This window comes from Strongylocentrotus purpuratus, unplaced genomic scaffold, assembly GCF_000002235.5.
Source record: "Strongylocentrotus purpuratus isolate Spur 01 unplaced genomic scaffold, Spur_5.0 spur5_scaffold_8, whole genome shotgun sequence".
Lineage (NCBI taxonomy): Eukaryota > Metazoa > Echinodermata > Echinoidea > Camarodonta > Strongylocentrotidae > Strongylocentrotus > Strongylocentrotus purpuratus.
This window is the reverse complement of record NW_022145614.1, coordinates 3,857,171-3,884,678: the sequence shown is the minus strand read 5'-3', so window position 1 is coordinate 3,884,678 and position 27,508 is coordinate 3,857,171. Positions and strand designations below refer to the sequence as shown.

The window sequence follows — 27,508 nt, the reverse complement described above, 5'->3', positions numbered from 1 at the left end:
AGAGTGAGAGATCAAATAGGAAGAGGGGAAGGGGAATGTGAAAATGAGATGGTATGTACACCCCTTTCATTTGGCTTGATAACAGACTAGAACCCCCCCCCCCCCCTCTCCTCTATGCCACTGCCAGTCAATATACTAAATTGAATATTTCACTTAGTATCATTTTTAAGAAATTCTTTTCAATATACAATATATTATATTTTCTCATTTGTTAGGATGCATGGGGTCGGATTGGGCATGCATGGATTGCAATTTCAAATATCAACTTTTCTTTTTCGGAGTTGGCCCTAACTGGATTCATTGACCCATTATAATCAACATGCACAATACCCTCTCCCCTCTCTCTCTCCCTATCCATCCCTTTGCTCTCTCTCACTCCCCTCTCTCTCTCTCTATCTCACTCTCTCTCTCCTTCTCTCTGATTCATCAGATGTTGACATCAAACTATCATCCATTCTCGATAATAGTATCTATATTATGACAGGTTTTTATTTTGATATGTGTACTATTTTATTTACTCTCGTGTTCATATCCCCTCATCAGCTCACTATGCTGTCACATTTCTTTCTTTCCTCATCTTAATCTCAAATCAATCTCGATAATAAATAAATAAATTCCAAACAAGAAACTGTATTTTAACTTTTAAATTTTTATCTGTATAATAGTCTCTTTGTAAAAGAGGCAAGTTCAACATATTGAAGAAAAGTTTCATCAATACATAAATGCTAAAACATACCAAAGGTGATATATTTGAAGAGGAAAATATTTCCTTTCTTCATATATTCATCAAAATCCTATATTCTTTGCAGGATTGCAAGATACTCAGATATATGTCAAATTTAGAAGTGTATGAAAAATGCATGTCAAATAATATTCTGGAAAACATGCATGCTGAATTCAAATGTTAAATGATCAGATAACATAATAAATGTTAAACATTGCATGTATACAGTCAGTCATCCAGGAAAATATCAGTTCAAAGTTAAATGGAGAGATAATAAATAATATACAGTTAACTCTGTAAAAGACGATTCCATTGGGACTGCAAGAAACTATTTGACTTACGAAGTGTAAATATCATGTTTTGCATAGCTTGGTCCAAAATATTAATTTGACTTAGGGAAATTCAACTCATGCGACAGTTAACTGTTTAATTTTGATAATATCTAATATTACTTGACACAAAAATTTGTTTCTTTTTGGAATTCAAAATATTTTACAAGAGATGTAACTTGGTGACACTGTAAAGTTTGAAAATAAAAATGATTTTCAGTTCCATTACAATGACATATTCTCTATCTGTGATTATTGAATGGACATAGCATTCAAGTACCGTATACAAAGAGAAGGCATTTTTTTTTTTACAAGTTGAATTGTTGTCATTATGCTTAAAAATTTCACACATATTTTACCTACATCCGCACAATAAAACAGTGAGAGTAGATTTTCTCTCAAGTATAAATTCCTTAAACATAGGATTTCTACATCACTGTGTCTCTAAAATTGCATCTCATGAATGAAAATACAATACACTGCAAAACTTATATCAATTAAGAATTATGGGGGAAGAAATCTATCGAAAAATTCCACTGGCATCATAAATACTATGAGTAGCATTAAAAGGATTTATATATTAATCACAATTTCATCTGTAAGGCACAATATTTAACAAGCCAATGCATTTCCTTGTTGGTCTATTCATAATTCTGCCTTCAATAAGTTTCAAATGGAATTTGCACGAGAGGTCAGAATGTTTCAATTCAGCTGCAATTCCAATGCCTACAGTGTGAAATAATATGACAGAAAATAAAATAAAAAAAGGCTGGATTACAAGGTTTCTACAACTAGGATTCTTCCCTTTAAAAAAGGGGAGATAAAGGGCTCAACTGCTTATTACTTCTTAGTTAATATAGTTATACTGTATTAAGCAAATGTATTTATATCAGGGGTAATTTGTAAAGCATATAGCTAATGCGAGTCTGAAGTGAATTCTGCTCTAAATTTTAAATTTCAAATAAATATGATTACTTGTCATTTGAAAGGGCTTCATGAATTCAATACGAAAGCATATCACATAAGGCGCCTTTCTAATTAAAAGACACATGCAGTCATTCAAAAGTAGATTTAGACACCACACTAATAGACATCTTTGGTACATCTAAACTGCCTATGAACTTGTAGTGATGGCAATAACAAGTACTGTCAACATCCAAAAAAAATATTCATCTGAAGCTGTACTCAGATATACCTATGAGTGGCTAATGTGGTTGAACTTCAACAATATATATTTACAATATACATGTGTAGATCCCTTAAAATGGCAAAAGAATAGATTACTTGCATAGCCCCTAGCTTTCTCTCTGATATATACAGTAAAATATATTCTTGCAAGGGATCTGCTGACAAGAACTAGGATAGATAAAAGATAATTAAATGCTTAAACGCTTAGGCTTTCAAATACATGCCAATATACAAATAAAATAAAATGGTATATCAATGTTATACTACAAGTTATTTATACAGTAGGTTTGCGGGTGCACCATGTGTGAGAGAGAGAGAGAGGTTTGAGGAGTCCTGAAAAGGACTCTGAATCGGTGATCTTTCTTGGAGGAGTGTAGTCCTGAAAAGGACTGTTTGTTATCTTTCTTAGCATATAGTTCTCAGGAGAACTATAGCGCTTGGAGAGGATGAGTGGCTCGACGTTTGGAACAGGTTGACTATCTGTCGTCAGGAGTGGAGAATAGCTGGCGTGCGTGAGCTTAAGTCACCAAGTTATTTACCACATAATGTAAATAGAAAGCAAAACCCTTAAACCTTCCATAATTATAATCAATGTTTTAGCTCAAGATTTATTGGTTTATCTGTCTCAATTACTCAGTGGAAACTATTCTTTAAATTGAAAATGAACTTTATATTGCGATTTATTCAAATCTTGTTCGAAACTCATACAACAGAGTCAAATTAGGACAACCATAACATAGTGTAATATTAAGAATTAAGCACTTGGTCAAAAACAGGGATTGTTTATAAAATGTAAATTCATACATCTATAATAATTCACATAAGTAACATTTATGTGATATCTACTTTCTGAAACATGATGAAAATAAAAGAAACTTACAAAGGGAAGGTTAAAGAGGATATTTTCCATGCAGTATTGTGACTTGCAAAGACCCACAAAACGTGACACATACATACAGATAAACAACAATCATTCAGATATACTGCAAATATCATGCAAATATTTATTCCATGGAAATTCCAACTCAATATGAGGAGCCTTTCTCATACTGTACACAAATAGGGTCTTGTAATGCACACAGTTTAGAAAGCACATAATTTCAAACACAAATTACCAGTATAAAGAAGTTCTACTAACATAAGTAGGTCATGTATGGGACCAGATCTTTAAACATAAGTTATCACAAACAGGAAGTTTTTTTCTCTAATTAATATGACAGAACTATGTATAATTACAGGTCCATGGTATAATAAAGGCCTGTATCCATGATAAGTATAGATTATTAGAAATGTTTTTGGAATAGGGAACATATCTTCTCTCGAACCTTTTTAAGGATACCCTAAGACCCATCTTTTCTTACAGAGGTTTTTATATTTGTTCATATTATGTTTGTGATCTCCAAGTTTATAATGTTTTGCATATAGAGAAGCACATTTTAATCATTAATCACTCTACAAATTTATTATTTTGTTTAGATGTTTGTTGTTTACAAATTTCATAGCAAAATGTAACGCCCTTATAGGGCTCCTATCTATACATATAGGACAAGTGATTGATACTTTGTTATTTAATGTTTGCTCTTCACTGGTCAAAGCAATGAATGTATTGCTGGCCACGCTTTACAAAGAGTTGCGATTGCTCCAAATCAATCGCAAGTCCTCCAATCAATCGCAAGTTTGCAGTCTTCTGTCTCTTTTATGTACCGGTACATGTACATAGTTGCGATTGATATCAAGTCTATGTAAGACAGGGCCCAGGTATCACATAACAGATTACAACAGAATCATCCTATCACAATATATCCAAAGCTGTATGTACTATATGATTTCTAGCAGGTACTGAGTACTTTTATCAAAATTAAAAGTCAATGCACAGCCCTTATTCATTTTAAAATCATATCAATGAACAAACATGGTCTGATGATCATGAAACTGAAATGGTATAGCTTATATTATATACAGCAATACAAATATCAACTCTGCTACTACAATAGAATTATAGGGCATCGCATTAAAAACAGGGGACCGTTTCACAAAACTGTCATAAGTATAAGTTCACAGACATCCCACTGAAACGCAAAATTAGTTTAATGTACACGATTCAATGGGATTTTGGCGAAATTGTACTAATGACATTTTTGTGAAACAGTACCCAGTTCTATAAGAAAGCTATTTTAGTAGTTTTTAAGATCCCTACACGAAATGGCAGCGCTCTATACGTTTTTATGAAAACTGGCCATTTCAGCCATGCTTTTTTCCACCTTGTTTTTTCTCTTGACTCCTTAAAGAGCCCTTCCCTAAAACAAACACCATTCAAGACATGCATCTTTGTAATGCAAGGCAACATTGAAGAGGCTTTGGTCACTGTCAAAAAGGCATCAAATCTGATTACAATTTGTATGAGATTATGATAGCTTTTTATCTTTTTATAATACCACAGCATTATACACCCATTGTTTTCTAATAGCAACACAGTCAACTTCATATGTTCCAAGTGCCTGCACAAACAACTCAGTTGAACAAGAATGTAATATGCCTCCCACATGTCAGACGTGACTTTGGAGAGGAATAATAAAGCTATCCTTGATTCACCATGATCTGGACTTGACTGACGGGTAAGTCCATTCTCACAAGGCTTTCGTATCGCTCATGGTTTCATGAGAGTTGGTACTAAAGGTTTTACATCTACCATCGATGGTAGCTATGAAATGATCTCCACTGCTCTGTCAATAATTCTGTTCACACATGGATACAGCACCATTCATGGAGTAGATAAAGATTAGTATTCAATCCCAGACCAAGATATGATCAAGCCTTTGCTGCTCTACCAAGCATTTCTACTCACATATGGCTATAGCAGCGTTCCCGATTTCATTAGAGTTGCTATGATTCTAGCATCATATTAGGCAGGTAAGATATGATCCCTGCCTTCACAGCTTTGCAAAGTTTCATTGTTCACACGAGGCTATAACATCATTCATGGTTTGAATCAAGTTGTTAAATTCTGAGCATTTAAGGCAACAATCTTTGAACTTGGTCTTTGCATTTGAAGCTCTTTCATGCGTTTCTGTTCACATATGCATGATTTTACGGTTCCTTGCAGTTGCAGAGGTTCTACCATCGAATGCAGCAAAGATATGATCTTGATCTTCACTGCTCTACCAGGAACCACTCTTCACTCATGGCTATAGCAGTGTTCATGATTCCATTAGAGATGTTAAAGTTCTATTGTCAAAGGCAGCCAAGAGGCGATCTCTGTCTTCGTTGCTCTGCCAAACGTCTGCTGCGCCGTTGTCTAGGACGTCTCAAGGGTTCAAAGATATCATCTTCTTCATCGTCCTCACTGCTGGATTCTGGGAAATAGTCTTCATCGGAAGAATCATCATCTTCATAGGTACGAGCTCTCTTGTAGTAATGGATCATGTGACTGCCATCCCACTGTCAAAATCAAATTGTTTCTCTGATAAGCATTCAATGTCTAAACAAATTCATTTATAAATTTAATCCAGTCCTCAATTACCTGAAGGTGGAAACATTCTCTGAGGTACATTTTTATTATGCCATATAGCATGATTTTTCACCGATTTGCTCTCCATGAATCTGTATAAAATGTGTTTTTTTTTCAAACACATAATTTCAAATTCTTTTAAGCAAATAATCCAAATTACAGTTAGGCAGAGTGAAAAAGTAGTTGTTTAAATATAATTTAATGCATTCATTCTCAATCATGAATTCCTCATAGGAAAAAAATACTTCATACCTTGTAGCCTTCTTTATTTTAAAGTTTTTTTAGGCATATCAGCCATTCTTTATTAAATGATGTGGATGTATTCTTTCCATATACTCACCCCTGAACTAACAATCTTGTTTTCAAAGGGATGCCATGATACATCTCTGACACACTGGCTATGACCTGGTAGCTTACTGACCACCTTGCCTGTTAAAATATCATAGACTAGGGGAGAGAGAGAAAGGAGAGAGGAGAGAGAAAGGAGAGAGGAGAGAGATTAGAGCCCGACATCAGAGCCTAAAATACGATAAATCTTGGGCAAAAAGGATAAAAATGTAGCATCTTAATGGAATTCAAATAAAGTGATGGAGAAAAGATCAATGTTAACAATGTATTAAAGAGTTTGTTGAGTCATTGCAGACTGGGTGGGGGGGGGGGGGGGGGGGGGGGGGGGGGGGGGGGGGGGGGGGAGGTAAAAGTAGATGAGATATACACAATATGATCACAATCCAGATGAGAATGTGCAATATATGTCATCATGGTCATGATGGACTTGTCATAAACTGAGGGGAAAAGAAAGAGATATTTAAGTGAGCATCACACACTCTAGGGGGGTTAGAGATCAATGTAAATGCCTGTCTGAACACTTCACATAAATAAGTATCAAAATCATATGTGTGATTGCAGCATAAAAGTCTCGGATAACTGAAATTACATGAAACAACAAAATAGATTGCAGCTTATAATACTGGTAAGCATATCTTTAAAACATTCTCAAATTGTAACAAGAAAAGGCAAAGCAATCACTTACTGACAACAGCTCCAGTAGCACAAGCTGTATACACATATCTCTGTATGAATAGAAAGAAAGAAAGCTACCAAAGTTAAGGTCCACTTGACAAAGATACCTTCCAAAATAATTCCCGTGATTGAATTGTGCCTTTCTATATCAATTTTTTAAAATTTCAATCCAAACAAAATGATTATCACGTTGCCTTCTGTTAAATTACAGTTTTCTATTAAGTTTCATGTAAGTGAACAAAATGTATGAAAGTCTGCCATATGTGATTCTATTTGGATGAAAGTCAAGTTGGGAGTTTAAATTTTTAAACTGAAATTTAAGAAAAGATCAAATCAGGCTAATAATGGATGAAAGAAAAGACATATTTCTTCCCATCCAACGATCCCTATGACTATATAGAAACCCTAGAATGGGTATACAAACGTACCTGTCCAGTGGTGAATTGAGGAGAGAACCTGCATCTCAGCAACGTGTGAAGAACTCCATGCCCCCGATAGGTCATCAGAGATGTGTCACCTTTCACCCCCCTCTTCCTCTTGGCTGTAATAAGATGAGAAATAAATAAAGTTTGATACTGCATATGATACTTTACTTTTGAATTAAAAACCTTAACCATCGTTTCAAATTTTTTCTTGAACATTTTGGCCTATTATCAAATAATCAGCTCAGCAGTTGCTATCCTCTATCAGACGGTGTCCCTCTCCCTTCCTTGTATTTCTATTTGATGATTTCCATTTATAAATCCATGTTTATCATATTTGTCAAATATATTCTATGCATTACATTTCCTCAACTGAAAAAAATATTAAAAGATGAAGCTACATGTAGCTGGAGATCCCCCATGTTAATTCATATTTCAATCTAAATATCATGATAGGAAATGATATTACTTTACAAAAAATTAAATGGTGGTATTTCTAAATAGTAAAATATTGTTTGATAAAAGTCTTGCGTCTAATCTGTAGTAAAACTTACATTTCTTTGGTACCTGCTGCCACCTATAGTCCCAGTGCTGTTGAGCAACGGCCCGTCGACTTGCCTCCACCACATTGTTAGTTGAGAAACACCTAATGTCCCATAGCTTAATGGATTGATCTTTAGAGTTGGTAATCAGGTGTCGGCCATCACCCTAATAATTGTAAGAATTATAATAATTATGATAATAATAATAATATTATCAATGAAAAGAATAATAATAAAAGTAATAATCAGTATAATTATGTCTTTCAGCACTCTCTGATATCATTAGCTTTTACTGCAGTAGCAAATATTGCATTACTGTTTTTTTCAGCACATCTGGAGCTCTTGTAGCACAGTAGAATATATTTAAATACATAAATAACTAGACATGTAATACTTGTTTGGAACAAGTATAGGTGGGCTGGTCAACTAAAATTTGAGACAAAATAGAGCAAAAACAAGCGAGATACTATATAAGAACTATATAAGAACTAGCTATTATTATTATTATTATACTGCTCAAAAATTCTTAAAAAACAATATCATGTAGATTCATGACGTGAAAGAACTTCACCTTCTATATAGGCATACATGCAAATTAAGTAATTTCTGATATGTGCCCTTTAATCGTAATGTTCACTATGATGACGTCATCAAAATGAAAAATGGTGGTGACTGAGCTTGCAGAGAATTGTCTTAGCTACAACATATCGAAATTTGGAAGAAAATCGATCAATATTTACAGAGATACAATCAATTTTACATAAATATGCTGACCTCATAATATGCAAATTCGTATTTCGAGTTCCAAGGCCATTATGATGATGTCACGATACACTCAATGGCCAAATGAGACATGAAATCATATCTCCGACTCATACTCTATCCAAATATGAAAACAATTGAGGGTCCCGATGCATTCCAAAGAGCTATAATGGATTTTGTATAAGCATGTTTTTGCCCATATATGCTATGTATTACAAGAGCTCGCGCGCACGGACATTTATTTTGAATGGACTCTCATCTTGTTATTAATGGTCATAAAGATATAAACATGGTATCAAATTGTTCGAAATATGAGAAATATCATGAAAGAAAAAAAAATGGCTATTCTATGTTGTGTAATGGTGTTACGCGCTAAAACGCGCGCGCATGCGCGTGTGCCCGATTTTTTATAAAATGCTTAAAATGACCTAAAACGTATGCAAAATAAATTTGAGACGATTTTGAGCGTTTCAAAATTTTGCGCGCGCACTGACGCGCGGACGTACGCGCACGCGCGTGTTTTTTGACCTGAAGTTGAACGGACGGATATTGACCTTGATCGTGATAAATATGAATGAGAATTGACTTTTGGTTATGAAGATATGATCATGAGTTGATTTTCAGAAAATTTCACAAAATGGCGCCTAGATGACGTCATCAGTCAAGGTCAAGGTTGAACAAATTTCTGTGTTTTGTTCCAATGCCTATACATATGTTTGCTAAATTTTAAGACATTTGATCGAGCCATTTAAAAGTTATCTTGCTCACAAAAAAGTGGGTCGAAATAAGAAAAATAAAGAATAAAGAATAATAAAGGCAATTTTAACAAAATTATAAGGTGGTCTGTATTAGATACAGCCCACCTAATTAATATTGCAATTATCATAATCAAGAGGAATTTAATGCTTCTCTATTTTTGAAAAAAATTACTCAAATTGTTATTTTAGGTGAGTGACCATTTTGAAGAGAAGTACAGCTAGGTAGTCTTCTCAGTAGCTATAAACAATAGATAGATAGTTTATTGGTTTCCACAATATGTCATTTTACAAAGAATGTAACAACATATTGAAAATGACATGTACATACAATACCGGTACACACTATTCAGAAAAGGAGCATAATGAAATTAAATTTTCTTTGATTTGTTCTACACCCTGCAACTACCAGATTAATTGAAATTACTTTGTGGGGATATAAAGTTACCTTTGAATCAATATATGTAATACCATCCATATGACCAGCTAGAACTCCTACAGGTTTAGTGTTTGAATCACTCAACGTACGTCTATCCCACACTTTGCACAGTCCATCATCACCACCTGAGAATAAGATCTGTGAACTACCGTCTGCAAAACAGACCGCATTCACGTCATCTTCATGGGACTCTATCTGTAAGTAATACAATCAAAATGGTAGAATACTTGAATGATAATAGTAATACAAAATCTGGATTTATTTACAGAATACCATCTCTAAGAGCTTTACAGCTTATTATTACCCTGGTCTTCAGATTCATTCGCGCACAAAGTGTGCAGAGTATACATTTCCTGGGGGGTATTCATTCCTACCATATGGTCACCAGGAGGGCCTATGGCGATTACTGCCACAAAGTCATTTGTAACAAACTACATAACAGTAACACTGCACTTCACCATTCTCAAGTTAAGAGAACACATCCATCCTAGAATTATGGGAAGGGACAAAGGAGACCGCTGATTTGTGTTCTTATTGGAGAAAAGTCACCGATTTCGGCGTCACAAGGACCGGAGACGAGCACACACATTTAAGACCCTCCGACGCCCCAGGACATCGAGAGGAATATCAAGTCTGCTACGCCCCGACACCAAGTGTGACGAGTCGCGAGACCAGATCAAGAAAGAGCTAAGTCAAACCGTCCCCGATTAAAAGGCCTATAAACTCTTAAAGACAATTTATTTGATCAAAGACTCTAAAAGTCCGAGTAATTTAAATAATCCTTTATCCTTTCCCCTTCCCTCTCCTACTAATAAATATACCTTAAGTGAGTGATTGTTGATGTGGATGGGTAAACGAGCTCAAGTAATTAAGTAAATAATAAGCACAATATGTAAGGGATAAACGACTTAAGAAACAAGAAACAAGAAACTGTAACCTTTTCTCGAATAAACGACCAAGTGAAATTGTAATTGAAACTGTTTAAATTTGTATTAATTTATGTGGTGGTCTCGTGGGTTTAACTAACACCCCCCACCTCGGCCCCGGTGAGATGTTGCTCTCCGACTGAAATTAACTGACCTTACCAAAAACAAACTCCCAAAAACGTAGAACCGCCACTGCCGAGGGGTCGGGGGGGGGGGGGGGGCGTTAGATATGTATACATTGATTGGTTGATTGATTGATTCAAATTTATTCCATTTCATATCAATTGTTTAGACAATAAAGAACATACTAGTTGACTAATTTAAAAATTATGAAATGAAACAGGAAGCTACTGGAAAGCATAGCTTCTTTTTTGTAGGTTCCCAAGAATAAAAAATAATATGAACATTATTTCCATAAATCATATTAAAGTGTCTTAATAATCACAGTGAAATAGATATAAAATAATAACATATTTTCATAAACCATTTTAAAGTGTCTAAATAATCAATATGTACAAAAGAACAGAATGTCAAAACGGGAAACAAAGGACAGGAAAACTGACATGAAAAACAAACATGACTTTGGATGGAAGGTGGAAGCTATAGAAGTTCAAAGATAATGTTATGTGAGAAGAAAGGACACTAGAAGTTAGGTCACTAATCCAGCTACAGCATATTACTATGGCTAGCTACAACAGCCAATCACTATACGATACGATCTCCATCAGCCAATCAGAGTTTGTCATTTCCACATACTTTGTTCTATCATATCCTTTTCATATCCTTTGTCTTAGCTTCCTGTTTATTCTTGCCTTTTATTCTGAGTGCAAGTTGAAGGTTTATTAAACGGTATGATCTAAAACTTTAAAAGATATATATATTCTATACATATTTATATGATAGTAGCTTACCCTCAATGTTCTGTCATTCTTTTCTCTATCATAGATGTATAAACAACCATCATTGGCTCTGTGTATAGAAAATTAAAGGAATAGTAGAAATCAAGAGATAATGTTTCCAGGAAGTACTACACAGTAAATATTTGTATAAGACAAACAAAATGTAAATTGTGATGATTGATACAATACTAACGGTCACAAGGTAGATTAATTCACATTCTTTGAAAAGTACCATTAAGTAAGCCTAGATAATAGGACATTTGGCACTTATATGAACAAAGCTTTGGGGCTTACATTTTTATGATAAAAATACTCATACTATTTATCTTTCTTTTGCTAAGCAGAAAGAGAGTTCCCAGATTCATGAATTCAATATCCTTTACCATTTTGAAGACAATCTTGTGATATTCCTTGATATAGCGTAGTGTGAGTAAATAAGAAAAGGTAAGAGACTTATCGCATCTATCTGAGACAGACACAATCTATATGATGTATGATAATAATAATAATAATAATAATAGTAATATTGGATTTTTAATATAGCGCATATATCCACCATATATGGTGCTCAAGGCGCCCCAAATATTACCCCTGCTCTGCTAGGCAGCCGATTTCAGCGCTCACAGCATTCAAGAAACTCCTTCCTGCCGGTACCCATTTAACACCTGGGTGGAGAGTGGCAAATGTAGATTGATGACCTATGAGCACTTACCCAGCCAATATCTCCTTATTGTCATTTGAGAACTGTATGGAGAAGGCACAGAAGTGGCCCTCTGTTGATGGGCGTAGGTTAAGGGCAGTATGGGTATCATAATCACCATAGATGTTGCATAGGTGCACTGTGGATCAAAATACACGTATGTACATACATTTATACTTCATAACTAAACAAATCAGTAATTACTGCTATGAAATGCGATGTAAAATTGTTGATTTGTAATAATTAAACTTTTTCAACGGAAGCCTAAAAATACAAATTTATTTTAAATTACAAACATTGATATCCTTTATAGATCTCATACTTTGCCATGGTGATGTTGTTGCCCTTACCCCCTCTGCGTCTTTCCCCTCCCCCCTCCCATGTTTACACTCGATTTTACAGAAGTTGACTAACACTACAATAAAGTATTAGAACTCTCTGGCAGTGGAAAAAGCAGGGTTAGCTCAGCAATAGCAAGGCTAACTCCGGATGAAGCTGACCTTGGCCAAGTTCTATAAGGACAAAATCATTGTCTTATCATTGACAGTCTATGGATAATAGGATCACGATCAAACAGATCATATGAAACAAATAACACAAGGGCAGCCAAACAAAGATGGGAATCATTAAGGACCATTTGCCAAAGGACCCCAGTGTAAAGCCATCCTACTTACCACACTCAGACCAACTAGAATAAATGAGGTAGTTGCCATCAGGGCTGCAGAAGTAAAAGATGAAAACAATATATGTAAAAACAGGAAACGAACAAAAGACAGAAAAAAAGGGGCTTTTAAGTTTATTTACAGTATTTTACACCATAAGAATAAGAATATAGGAGGGACCTGTGTCTCTGAAGTTCAACAGCTTTTATGTCTATCTCAAGACTGTGGGCAGTGAGTATATTCTAGTTTGGCATTTATATATTTAAAAAAAGGATTTCAGTTTTCAGATTTCAGATTTTTTAGCACTATGAATGGCAGTTCAATGAAGTCACTGTACACATATTAATTGGGGGTTGTATGAAAATTCTAATGCTGCATATAAAGTCGCTGTTATTATGATAAATATCACTCGGAATAACTTTGCCACTCCAATCATTAAATAATCCTATCATCATCCTCATCACCACCACCACCACCCACCACCACCACCACCACCACCACCATCACCATCACCATCACCATCACCATCACCATCACCATCACCATCATCATCCTCCCTCCTCCTCCTCCTCCTCCTCCTCCTCCTCCTCCTCTTCATCTTCATCTTCATCTTCATCATCATCATCATCATCATCATCATCATCATCATAAACCTTATTCTCATTCTCTTTACACAGGAATAAATCCTTACCTAAAGGCTGTATCTAGAACACTCCATCCTACATCTCTAGCTCTGACTTCTTTGAATTTCTTGAAGTATCCATTCTTGACATCATATATCCTGATGACCTGATCCTGACACGCTGATAAGAAGACAGAACCATCCATAGAATAGGTTCCACAGAAGACCTTGGCAGGGAAGTGAGCAACAGAACGCTGGTTGTTTGGAAGAAAGCTGCGGAATAGACGCATTACAAAAAGTACTCGGTGAAGTTCAATATAATAAAGGTTCATAGAATGCCTAAACATGGATAAGGGCCACAGTACAATGGTGGTTTGGTAGAATTACATCACATGAATGAATCACTAAAATGATGTAATTAAATGTTATTTTCTAAACGCTATCCATAGTTCTACACACAATTCTCCACTACATTTCAATTTGTACAATCAATTATCTTTAACGACAATAACAATTTGTGAGACGTCTACAACTCGATTACATAAATTCACTCAAAAAAACAGCTGCCTGCCTGATATTACAAAGATTATCATCATCAAATAATATTACATTAATCTTCATCTTTAGAACAAAATATCAGGATTACCAAGCAATACTTACACAGCCCCAACCTGAGAGCGATCATTATGGGTGAATCCTTTCCTGCAACAGTTTCCAAGTTGCCTCTGTAAAAACAAACAAAAAGAACCCCAAAAAGTAACAAACTCATTCAAATGCATTTGCTGTTTATTTGCAGTAAATTCATTATAGATGAAGATTTGTATTCCCTGCCCGTTTCTGAAATGATGAATATTAAGATTAATAAACATTATACAAAACATTCTTTTTATAGATCTTTTATACTTTCCTATACCCCCTCCAACCAAATTGAATTTTTAGTAGTTTTCCGTGTACAAACTACATCACCAAATTTACAGAAATTGTGTTGTAATTGATCACTTAAAATCATGAGTGCTCACAGCAATTATTGCATCATAATCAACTTCACATTTGATTTGTTGTCAAGCTATAAATAAAACAATGTTATGAAGCCACACAAGCTAGAATAAACAAAACACAATGTGCCTGTCCTAAAGAGAATGACTGGTGGCTTGTATTAACACAAGCCTGATATGGGCAGTTTAGATCGATGACTTGCAGTTTCTCAGTCAGGCAGTATGAAAGTAAACAATCCTAATTGTACTTGATCTGATGGACTCTTGTCCTGTACATACACAGTAATTTGACAGCACAGACAGACCCTTTACTTGTCAGTCATGAGACATAACACTAGGTCTGCCTTATCTTGGGTCAGACTAGCAATCACATATGCCCTGCCTTTTCTTTGTTTTTGTTTTTAATCAAATCCATTGTAATGTTGCTTTAGGCTTGTATCAAGACACATTTCAAATAGTATGTGCTTCCAGGCTACGTGTTACTAATGTACACACATGGAACTGTGGGGGTTTTCTTTTACTACAGCATGTATCTGCATACCCCGCACAAGTGCATTTGCAAAAGAGTTCCTTCCACACTAGATATTACATTATAAATGTCCTGCTAATGTTATTCCACCTGGCACACACCGATGTGCGTGTGTCACATCAATGTTCTATGCCATCAAGGTATGAGTCAGAGTACAATTCACTGATCCAGTGTGTTGTATTCTCATTTGATGGGGTAATCCTTCAAATTATGATTGAGTGCATAGAAATTATATAGCTACTGTACCTTGTGAAGCATCTGTGTGACATGTGACGTTGACGGAAGTGATGCATTGTGGGTAACTCCTGCCTGAATTAGCATCTCCTGCTTCAGATCACTTGCCTACAATTACAATCAATTATATAACTATCAAATAAAACAAACAAATGAAAACCAAAGGGAAAGAAAACAAAGTTAGGCAACCCATACATAGGCCTCTTAGTCCGAAAATACAACCAAAGCTAGCCTTCAATTTGATGCTTTGTAACACAATTTTAATGAATGATTCTTTACAGTGAATAGTAATAACCAAGGCAATATTTAATAACATGTCATATAAAAATATAAGTAAAAAGCTGAATCAATGCAATATTATGGTACATTTAAAGATAAACTTGAGTTCTGGTTTTAAAAAAAGAAAATGAATTCTCATAGAATCAATCGAAACTTACACTGAATGTTCAAGATTACAAATAAATGTCATTTGCCGAAAAATTTTGGTAGAAAATGTATACTGGCTGAGAAATCAATGTTGGTAGCCCTGACACCATTTGTGTAGTCCCATATACATCTTTCTGTGTACAGTGCTTGTTACTTTACCAAGACTGGGCCAAATTTATTATGATTTTGATGACTCCAGAACCTTACAGTACACCCCAATACTTACATGCTACATGATCAACTTTTTCTGATCCATTCCACACCTTTTCTTTCACAATGCAATCGCATGACCAGAACTCAACTTTATCTTTAAAGATTAATAGTATGGGCAGTTTATCTTTCATGGATTTCATCTAATAAATACAATTATTCATAATTTAAACTTACATCAATCTTGCTTGTATCTGGAGAAGGGTCACCTGTAATTCATCAAAGAGACGTACATGCACAAACACAAAATTACCAAGATACTTGTGCTGATACCAACTTAATTTCAATTCTTTGTTATGACAATAATGATGTTTTGTGATTATGTAAATTTGATTTGTAGTATTGTATCTTTGAACGTAACCATGTATATATAATCAATAAATCCTCTGACGAGGCAAAGAAGAAAAAAAGTACTTATACCAACAGAGTAGACCTACATGTATCTGTCATCAAGAGTATAGAATTATGTCGTTTCCTTATGTTGTTTCCTTAGGTAGTACATCATAGAGATGTTGCTTAAGGAGTTAAGCCTTCTATGAAATCACAAGATTTCAAGAAGTAAATCTAAATCAGTACAGGAATAAATGTATGAAGATATAATGAACTCTCCAAGACACTTACATACACTACAGTAAAAATGTACAAATATTATCACTAAATCCTTGTAAGTATAAAAATAGAAGACATTGATCTACTATGAAATGTACATGATTTATCACATTCCATGTGTATGACATCCCATAACATGATTTGTCATCCTTCGAGTTTTGTTATTGCAATTTAATGCTTAAATAAATTCAGATGGGGGGGGGGGGGGGGGGGGGGGGGGGGTTGCATCTGATTGTCTCAATTAAAAATGGGGATGTGCCCACGATTCTATGCAGATGACTTATATTACAGAATATGACAAATGACTGGACTCACTTTCAGGACAGCATTCAATGTAATCATCGTCATCGCTATCATCTAGAAAACCCGCAGAATGGGGAGAGAGAAGTCGGATCTGACCACTGAAAAGGAGAGAAAATAAAATCCAATAATAAATCATGCAACTGGTACAGTGCGTTGTTATTGACAGTAAGCTGTAGATCTATCTTTAGAAAAGAGCTTTACCTTGTAAGTTACACAACTCATCTTGTGACCATGCTTCGCACGTGAACTCAATTCTTGGACATCCAATATAAACTTGCCAGGTGACAAAATATCTTTGGAACCGAATGTGAAATTATGAAAATATTGACAAAAATTCTGCAATTGTGCAGTCTTTTGCATCCATTCTGAAATGAAAATACGAACTTGCAGACAAGGGACTGGAAATCTTTATGTTAAGACAAGATCAAGATGTCATCAAAAGTACTGATACTGTCTGTATTTTCTATATTTTTTTCTTGCAATTCATGCAATTAGCAAATTACCAGTAATCTTTGAGGGTGACGGATAGCTTGGTATGTACTAGACCGAAAGCTTCAGTCTCTATACCGTCGGTTGTTCCACTGAGACTGCGCCATCTACACGTTCGTAATGGCGTTATCACAGTTTTTCCTTCATAATCATTTTGCCTTCGGCGTAGACTAGAAGTGATGAGATTGACGGCAGCGAGAGTTTAACACGGCTTGCAAGATTTTCAACATGGATGTCGATTTTGACCCATAATTTCCTTAAAAGGGACCATTAAACGGATTATTTCAATCAAGTTAGTAAGTGGAACCGATGTATTATAGCCTAGGCCTAATGTAAAATTGGATATGCACGAGGTAAAATGACATTTTGGGGGATTTTGGGGGCATAACAATACGGCCGTGGCAAGTTTGTTCACGTTTGTGGGAGGGGCCTAACGGCTAAAATCTAGCCGTGATATCTTCAACATAGGCTGGCATAGGCGATCGTTCTGTCTCTATAACCGGAGGTCTAGTGGAGCCAGACGTAGTCTCAGTGGAACAACCGACGGTATAGAGACTGAAGCTTTCGGTCTAGGTATGTACCTCCCAGCAAACACAAAACGTTTTTAAAACGTCTACAGAACGTTCTTATCAGGTTCCGTACGTCTTCGTCCATATTAAACGTTTAAAAAACGTTTATATAACGTCTAAGTTGGGACCTTACATTCGCTGCGGAGCTAGGTCTTTTGAAGACGTTCAGAAAACGTTTTGTGGACGTTACAAATTAAACGTTCTTGGATATAACGTTTACAGAACGTTTTATTCAGACGTATTTTGTTGAACTTATTTTTAATGTCCAAATAAATATTTCTTAAAAAATACTAGCTGGCGAAATTAGGCCACATGCATACATGGGGGGGGGGGTCGAGGTATGTCAAACTGATGCACTCCTGTGGCGTAGCGATGGGGGGAGGCACGTGCCCCCCAATAATTTTGAGGGAAAAAAATAGAAAACATAAGGTGACATTATTTGAAGAAAAGTAGTGACCCCTTCCCCTCACATATAATGTTTGTGCCCCCCCCCCCCCCCAAAGCCCAGTCAGTCCGACCGCGCTACGTCATTTATATGCTCCATTCAACGACGTGTATACAAAGTGCGTACGTACATGGTGGGGAGAGGGGGGTCAACTGCGGACGCACCGTATATCATCGTACCACTGTAGAGGTCAGTGAATCGTACCCGGCACGGCCGGTGCGGCGCGCTCGCTCCATCCAGAGCTAGCTTGCCGCGTGTTTTAAACTGAATAACGAATTGACTGCTTGATGACGTGACTTCGAGATTTCAAATAATCTGTTAGACTGCGACACCGAGGTAAGCGTTATTTTAACATTTTGATATCTGTAAGGAATTCAAGCTTTGTTTGATTGATTTTGAAGCATGTAAAATGAAATAAAATATTGATTATTTGCATTAAAACGAAAAGTACGGTAGACTCTATGTCGCATGTGCAGGCCGATGAAACTCTCATTGCATTGACTGGTATGGTAATTGGGTAGGCTAGGCTATGTGCACACATAACTTCAGGAAGCTCCGATGCCGAACGGCGTCGGAGCTTCTTGGAGAAATGGAGTTAGTGCATAGAGTCTACATAGCTGCATTACTATCCTGGCTGTGTATTAAAAGCTGTGCTATTGATACTCAACATTTCAAACACCACTGTACAAAACTCTTTCACTAAAAATCGGTACTTTAGTGACAATTGATGACACCTAAATAGCAGTAATAGAATACAATTTGTTCAACTTACCGATGTTATTTTGTTAGGAAGAACAATTTAGAAATTCAAATTGTTTGTCTACTGTCAAACTTTGCTTACAGCCGCATCGGCATGATAAGTGCATTTGTGTATTATGTGTGTATTGACTATTCCTTTTGAGCAAATACTGCCTATTGACATGTAGTGCAGTGCTAGAGGTTAATACGCATAATAGCATCGACTCTTTGCTGGAGTGGGTATGTGCGCATGGCTCATTACATTACATGGTAATCGGATGATTAAAACAGTTGAGTTTTTAACTTTGCTGTCTGGAAAAATCATGGAAAGTTCCCATCGGGATTTAAAATGCTATTTCGTGAAGAAAATAAGTCCCTCGACTACCATCTCATTTCTTGACTTATTTACTCTTCCCTCAATATCATTTAAAATCCCACGGGAATGGAACATTCCATGCTTTTCCCTCCACCACCATTTAGCAACTTTATATTATCCCACCCCCTATATCAACAGGTTTGTTTTTTAGGCAATTGAAATAGCTCCCAAACCACCTTTTTTGTATGGATTTTGTTTTTATAGAAATATCGAGACCTAGTCTAGATCTATATCTTGTTCTCAATATCGTCCCTTCAAAAAAATTATTTTTAGTTCAGATGACACATTATTTAAAGAAATTGATTTCCAATAACGTAGATTAACTTAAAGATTGATTTGTTTTATTTGTACATACAGGCAACTATGTGAAAGCACAAAAAACATCGCCAGGAAGGCAGAGGACACGTCAAACCTGGTACCGGAAGATGATGCTGTGTAGAAGCGAAAGAGACGTCTTTCCCAGAGATTTAGCAAATCTTCAAGTGATTCCTGAAGTGACGCTGGTAAGTATTTGTCTCTTGATGGTTAGTAGTGCTTGGCTCGGCCAGAGACGTATAATTTACATCTTATTTCTTGTTTTCTTCAAAATCCAAGAGATGATGAAAAGCTAAGATAATTTATTTGGTATAGCTAGACCTGCTTTGTGTCCCAGCCATGCAAAATGATGATTAATAGATGTGGCACCATTCCGGCAAAACTGGAAATTAATTTGTAATCTAGGCATAAATTTCGGACAAGAAGTGTGCTTTACCCAAAAGTTTGTTCAGTTTATGAGAATTCTTGTCATGTCTTGATATCCCTTTTAACATCTGCAATGTGTCTCTATTTTTCAGATCTTGAATAGGGTTCGAACCCAAGAAAACAACATGTACGCGGAGGAACGACTAAGGCTGTGGCAGCGGAGATACCAATGCCGAAACTGAATGCGAAGTCCAAGTCCACATCGCATTTTTCAGTTCCAACCCACAACTCCAGCAAGGGCTCGGGCTACGGAAAGTAAGTTTTTTTCAGATAGCATTTCACAAACAAAAGTTTCTGAGTTTTTTTTTTATCAGAACATATACTGTAGAGTGTATTAACTAACAAAACAACATTTGCCATTTGTGCTAAGTTGCTACACTAAAATACTGTTGGATTGGATAAGAGAGACAGATTATCGCGGCGTACAGTACATGTAATTTATTTTATCAACAAGGCATGGGTATAGTTTTCTTACAGAAGAGTCGCTTTTAAATCCTTACAGTATGTATACTTTGTTATGAGCGCTGCACAGGTGTTGTCTTTGAAGCTGGGTGATATATTCCTGAAGTGACTAAATTGGACAGCTATCAAACATATCTCGCCAAAATATCCTATTCATTTGCTGTCAAACTTTTTAATGACTTGAACTGTTATTATAATGCATTTTATGTGTCTGTTTTTTTCTTCTCAGGCAATTTTCAAGTGCAGGTAATGTGTACGCTGCAGAGGCTGGAGGAAGGGCAGCAGCAGCTGACGCAGTTGGTACAAAAACTGCTTTTGTCCAAACCAGGAGCGGCCGTTGAATTTTGTGGAAGACTGAGGGAGCCGTTTACCAAACCAGTGAACACCAAATTTTCATTCAAGGTAGATTAAGATACCTTCATTCAGGGGCAATGCAAAAATCCTAAAACTCATATTGAAACCAAATTTGACCATTTCAGCTAATAATGGAGAAACTTTATCAGCGACATAACAGTTTTGTTGGTGCATCTTTTTGGATTGAATTGCCAACATCTTGTTGAGAATGCAAGACAAAGTTGTATAGGTCTGTAAATTTACTACTTTTTGTAAGGATGCTGAAACCAATGTGTGTGCTGCCAAACTCTCGACACTGTTTATTTATAACCTTGTCTTCTATATTCATAGACCCTTAAATTTGAGTATTCATATTTGCCTGTTAATAATTCATATCAACTCATTTCTATCAGTTTATTGTAAATAGCTTTTTGTAGATTGTTCATGTGTTTTGTGTTGATTTTATATTTGAAGTAAGATGCAAGGTCCAATGCAAGGCTTCTGGGAAATCTTGACCTGCCCACTAAATCTTTGGTCGATCAAAAGGACAATTTTTTACACGGATTTAAAGGGGAAATCTACCCTAGAAATTTCACTGCTTCAATCAGAGGAGACAAATTTGAACAAAATTAAAAATAAGAAATGGGCAAACTCGGTAAGGAAAACAAATTAAGGAAACTACTCTTTTTTACATTTTCTAGTAAATTACTCTCGGCTATTCAATTTGACAATGCTGATGACATCTTGAGTAGCTCTAAATTCACTTTGTACACAAAATTTCACATTTTCTATCCCCCATAGTCAAAGCATTTTGTGTAAAAAGCTATTCGTCATTAGTAATCTGAACATACTCTGATTAAAAGCTGTGGAAATGTGCAACTTTAAGGAAAATTTAGAAAATATGAAATTTTGTGTACAAAGTTGATGGATAGCTACTCACAGTTGATGTCATCAGTGTTGCCAATTTGTAGAGCTGAAACGAGTGTAGTTTCCATATTTTTTTTCTCCGTACTTTCACTCGAAATGTGACTTCTTAAAATAGCCACATTTTTATCACTTGTAGAAGTTGATGAGAAAGTAAATACATGTACTCTTTTGAATAGTTATAATTTGCACCGGATGATGAAGCTAATCCTGGGTGGAGGCACATAGCTAAATCGGTTATTCACATGTATTTAATGATAATTTGTGACATTTTGTTAAAAGGTTCTGGTGAATTTATTCACATTGATATAGTACACAAAGAAATTCTATGCACTATGTGGTTTTACCAAAGATCAAGACTTATTATAGAAAGATTTCTTAATCATTTGCTGGGGCATCTTTTTGGCATGAATTGCCAGGTTCTGTAAATAACTCAAATTGATTTTATAAAGTGTGTTACCAAAGTTGCTATATGTGTGCTGCCAAATTCTTGACACTATTCATTTTATCTTGCCTTGTATATTCATAGAGACATAGACCCGTGAATTATATGAGTATTCATATTTGCCAGTTAATGAGGCATATCTTCAACTCATCTATCATTTTCTTATGTTTTATTTGAAGATTGTTCATGTGTTGACACTATTAATTTATATGTTGCCTTGTATATTCATAGAGACATAGACCCGTAAATATATGAGTATTCATATTTGCCAGTTAATGACATATCTTCAACTCATCTATCAGATTATTGTGTATTATTTGTAGATTGTTCATGTGTTATGTATCTATAGTTTTAAAGGGATAGTTTAGTATTGGTCAAACTTAACTTTAAAACCAAAACCTGCACCATCACGGTGCAAAGTAATAATCACAAACAGCCAAGTAAAACCCCTGTTAATATTCAAAATGACCCGTTACTTTCAGTTTATGCATTTAATGTTTGTTAAAATAATAATTAGATATCTATATGAATTGCTTTTTAAAGAACTATTCAGATTTTTTTTCTTCAAAGTAGTCTTTAAGCATTTTTAATATTTTGAATAAAATATATTTATGGATATTTCAGCCGTTTGTGAACCGACTTTGATCAAATAACAATTTATTCTTAATATCAGAATTGTATGTTCTTTCGGGGGCACTTCGGGAAATACCAATACTCTTTTTCAAATATACATGATGTACTGTATTGCCAAGCCTTTGTACATATTTTGTAAATATGTTTGATAATAATTCATAAAATCAATCAAACTCATGTGTGACCTAGCGTTTATTTAAAATTCACTGTATATTGGACGTTCTTAAAAGGTTTTCTGAACGTTCTTAAAACGTTTCCAGGACGTTCTAGACGTTCTTAAAAGGTTTACTGAACGTTTTAAAAACGTTTCCAGGACGTTCTAGACGTTCTTAAAAGGTTTTCTGAACGTTTCCAGGACGTTCTGGACGTTCTTTAAAGGTTTTCTGAACGTTCTCAAAACGTTTCCAGTACATTCTAGACGTTCTTAAAAGGTTCTCTTGGACGTTCTAGACGTTCTTTAAACGTCCTGGAAACGTACTAGACGTTCCTAAAAGGTTTTCCGGACGTTTTTAAGGTTCTTAAAACGTCCCAAACGTCGTACAGGTTTTCTGCAGGTCCTTGCACTTAAAAGCAAATCTTTAAAAGGTTTTTTATTGGTTCTAAAAACGTTTAGAAAACGGTCAAAAAACGTTCATTTGGAACGTTCCAAAAAACGTTTTCAACCTACCACAAATGGACGTTTTTAGAACGTTTTCACAAAACGTTTAGAAAACCAATTTGGAACCTTTTTAGAACGTTCAGAAAACGTTTAATTGTTAGTTGGGCTGTGTGATTCAATAATAAATTGTATCAAAAGGTGTTTTTTAATGAATTTTTCTTCATTAACTTGTTTGTAGGACTTGTAGTTGTACATTTTGATCCACATCATATAGAAAACAGCTTTAACTTGTTTCACAACTCATCTGTAGACTGTATGTTAATGTTACTTGTGAGAAAAAACATTTGGTAGATCCACAACTAGATCTACATCATGATCTAGAACTTTGAAAGTTAGAAGTTAAACCTTTGCTTTAGTTTAACTGCTAAATTTAGTTGCAATATCTGGAACATGCAAACAAATTAAAAGGTTGAACTTGTTGAAGGATTTCAAATTTGAAAGAATGGAAAAAAATATTTAGGGCTGTCAACCCTCCCGCATTTGGAGGGAGTCTCACGCCACCATGCTCATTCTCGCCACCACGCCACGCACCCTTCCTCCGGCCTCCCACTCTCCTGCAATCTCCTGGTTTATGAAAAAACGTCCTGGCAAACGTGTAAAATAAACCAGCATACCATCTTGTATGCACTTTCGTTGGCTCAACAGGAGGGTAGTGAGCACTTAAATTTTGTAAACATTTTTTTTATTACCCCCCGACCAAAATTTCTGTCTCTTTCGTTCGTTAGCCTCTGATTTGGGAGGAGCCGATCCTACCCAAATCAGAGGATAACGAATGAAAGAGACAGACATTTCAGTCTACCCCCCCTCCCCCCATTGAGCCAAAAAATTTACAAATTACATGCAATCTCCCTCGAAGCAGTTCCCCAAAGTTGACAGCCCTGAAATGAGTATCATTTTGTAAATCAATATTTTTCACATTATCAGTATAGCCTATCAGTATCACCTAACTCCAGAGGGCTCCGACGCCGATGCCAAAGGCGTCTATGGCATCGGTGTCGGAGCTTCCTGGAGTTAATTATCATCGAGCCCTGGCTACTTAAGTAGATCTAGACCTACTTTGCAGCCAACATTAAATTCAAGGCTATCTGATCTCACTCTCAGACTCAGAATTTCATTAGTTTTACCTCCTGAGCAGATAAGCAAGCACTGCCGAATAATCTTCTGATTCGTCAGCCATTGTTCTCCTTTCAGCGACATGTGAAGATTCTCTAGAACCCATTAACTGCGTCCTTTCATTTGCAGAAGATATGAAGAGCGAAAAAACCCAAAGTTTCCTGAATCAGGCACAGCTCGCTTTGCAAAATACCGTAATATTTACGTCAACGACACTAGCATCCTCCTCCAATTCAACACATCAAATTGCCGTGTTTACGCTTCACACGCACAGGACCGGTACCGTACCTGGCCCATACATATTACGTAGGCCCAGGGCTGATGTTGATTACACAAGCTACAGGATCCAACCTTTCACCTTGATTACTTGCAGCATATTTTGCTGCAGCGCTTTCGTGCTCACGATGCCTCGTTCTCAGATAACTCGCCCTATTTCTTCATCGGTCCGATCTCATTAGACATGTCTTAGGGCGCGTTCATGCTTGATTTTGACGGCCAGAATCAGGCATCTGTTACGCGTTTAGTTTAAAACACGCTTGCGTTCATGCTCACTTTTGTAGAATCACCGAAAAACGGCGATCACGATCGCCGATCGTAAACTCACAAAAAGATGCGTTTACAATTTGTAAACGCGTTTAAATGGGGTCAACGCACTGACCTCTAGTGGGTCTACGTAGCATGCACAGTGAAGGTTTGCGAATCCAGCTGGAAGACCAATTAAGGCCACACACGCAGAATTGCCTGGGGAGCCAGAGAAGTAAGCATGAACACTACATCGTGGAACTGCGATCACGATGAGCGTTTACGATGAGCGTTTTAGGCTGCGTTCATGCTTAAATTTTGAAGGCAGAATGAGCGATCTGAAACGCTCATCGTAAACGCTCATCGTGATCGCAGTTCCACGATGTAGTGTTCATGCTTACTTCTCTGGCTCCCCCAGGCAATTCTCAGTGTGTGGCCTTAATTGGTCTTCCAGCTGGATTCGCAAACCTTCACTGTGCATGCTACGTAGACCCACTAGAGGTCAGTGCGTTGACCCCATTTAAACGCGTTTACAAATTGTAAACGCATCTTTTTGTGAGTTTACGATCGGCGATCGTGATCGCCGTTTTTCGGTGATTCTACAAAAGTGAGCTAAGACGCAACCGTGTTTTAAACTAAACGCGTAACAGATGCCTGATTCTGGCCGTCAAAATCAAGCATGAACGCGCCCTCAGATCGCTCATTCTGCCTTCAAAATTTAAGCATGAACGCAGCCTTATACAAATCATAAGATTTTGGAATACCTGTAGGTTTAATATAGTTTGTCACCATATTCAAATCTAGGCCCTCTAGCTCCTCAACTGAAAATAATTAAGACAGCCGCATAACAAAATGGAACACATCCCACTTTGACTGTTGTACTATTTTCCTACCTCATCTTGCGTTTGCAATCATTTTTTCCTTTCTTTTAAATATTATTTTAAATTTTAAAAATGTATTTTGTATTTGATTTGAAAATCCCATGTTCAGTTATTTCATGAGTATTATACCTGTTTATATGCTTGTGTATATTGTATTCAGGCGCGTACGCAGGCGGATGGTGGGGGGTGGTAATTTCCGGGCCAATAAATATGTGCTCTTACCCCCCCCCCCCCCCACACTTGCTTTGGCCATTCAATTGGTGCCCCCCCCCCCCCCAATAGCTATGCCACTGGCTATATGTACGTACCCAGCTGTGGTTCTAGGAACCCCCTCCCCCCACCCCCCCCCCCCCCCCGTGAGATTACCCCCGTATGACAATTATCCTACGGATATAACCCTCTAGGATAATCACCCCTGTATGTTTGTGTGTGTGTGTAATATTTCATTTTTTTGGGGGGGGGGACTGGGGAGGGGAGGAGTCGAACATAATATCTTGTCTTTTGGCAAGTGTCTCTAGGAAGTTAGGGGTAAACTAGATGAAAACTACCGCCACTGTTAAGCTTGTTTTTATTTTGTGCTGATCCCGATTCGTAAACATTAGCTTACAATTTACATTACCCCATTCTTCACCACCCAGGCGTGTCGCCAGGGGGTGGTGGGGCCGTCGCCCTTCTCTGTAACTGTAAGTGATTTGCACGCTTTGCGTGGTTACCGCCCCCTAAAATATAATCCTAACAGTAGCTATGCGCTTGTCCACACCCCCCGGTGGCATTATTTTTTTCTGCGGCTCAGTTGGGGTTAGACCGAAAGCTTCAGTCTCTATACCGTCGGTTGTTCCACTGAGACTACGTCTGGCTCCACTAGACCTCCGGTTATAGAGACTGAACGACTGCCTATGCCAGCCTGTGTTGAACTTATTCCGCTAGATTTTAGCCGCTAGGCCCCTCCCACAAACTTGCCACGGCCGTATTGTTATGCCCCCAAAATCCCCCAAAATGTCATTTTACCTCGTCCATATCCAATTTTAAATTAGGCCTAGGCTATAATACATCGGTTCCACTTACTAATTTGATGGAAATAATCCGTTTAATGGTCCCTTTTAAGGAAATTATGGGTCAAAATCGACATCCATGTTGAAAATCTTGCAAGCCGTGTTAAACTCTCGTTGCCGTCAATCTCATCCCTTCTAGTCTACGCCGAAGGCAAAATGATTATGAAGGAAAAAACTGTGATAACGCCATTACGAACGTGTAGATGGCGCACAGTTTTTCCTTCATTATCATTTTGCCTTCGGCGTAGACTAGAAGGGATGAGATTGACGGCAGCGAGAGTTTAACGGACGGCTTGCAAGATTTTCAACATGGATGTCGA

The 27,508-nt window shown here is 36.6% G+C and overlaps 1 protein-coding gene and 1 long non-coding RNA gene across 2 annotated transcripts; one reads left to right on the top strand and one right to left on the bottom strand.

Moving 5' to 3' along the window:
- Nucleotides 1-629: 629 nt before the first annotated feature.
- Nucleotides 630-25,189, bottom strand: LOC576684 (DDB1- and CUL4-associated factor 11). The gene is made up of 15 exons (XM_030975828.1): nucleotides 24,745-25,189; nucleotides 16,820-16,905; nucleotides 16,073-16,104; nucleotides 15,272-15,367; nucleotides 14,162-14,226; nucleotides 13,571-13,774; nucleotides 12,892-12,935; nucleotides 12,230-12,356; nucleotides 11,530-11,587; nucleotides 9,702-9,887; nucleotides 7,749-7,902; nucleotides 7,201-7,313; nucleotides 6,783-6,822; nucleotides 6,090-6,196; nucleotides 630-5,679 (listed from the first exon to the last, which is right to left on the bottom strand). Exons 1-15 carry the CDS (start codon nucleotides 24,837-24,839, stop codon nucleotides 5,473-5,475), a joined length of 1,614 nt encoding a protein of 537 aa, XP_030831688.1. The 5' UTR covers nucleotides 24,840-25,189; the 3' UTR covers nucleotides 630-5,472.
- Nucleotides 18,449-21,463, top strand: LOC105441272. The gene is made up of 4 exons (XR_004062310.1): nucleotides 18,449-18,646; nucleotides 19,782-19,927; nucleotides 20,258-20,420; nucleotides 20,857-21,463. It is a non-coding gene; the product is annotated as an uncharacterized LOC105441272 (long non-coding RNA).
- Nucleotides 25,190-27,508: the final 2,319 nt, after the last annotated feature.

Coding starts and splice junctions, on each gene's coding strand:
- LOC576684 (XM_030975828.1), bottom strand. CDS start 24,839: ATGGGTTCTAGAGAATCTTCACATGTCGCTGAAAGGAGAACAATGGCT. Junction 12,357..12,891: donor TTCTAGTTGGTCTGAGTGTG/GTAAGTAGGATG, acceptor TTTGATCCACAG/TGCACCTATGCAACATCTAT. Junction 5,680..6,089: donor ACAAGATTGTTAGTTCAGGG/GTGAGTATATGG, acceptor TGATTTTGACAG/TGGGATGGCAGTCACATGAT.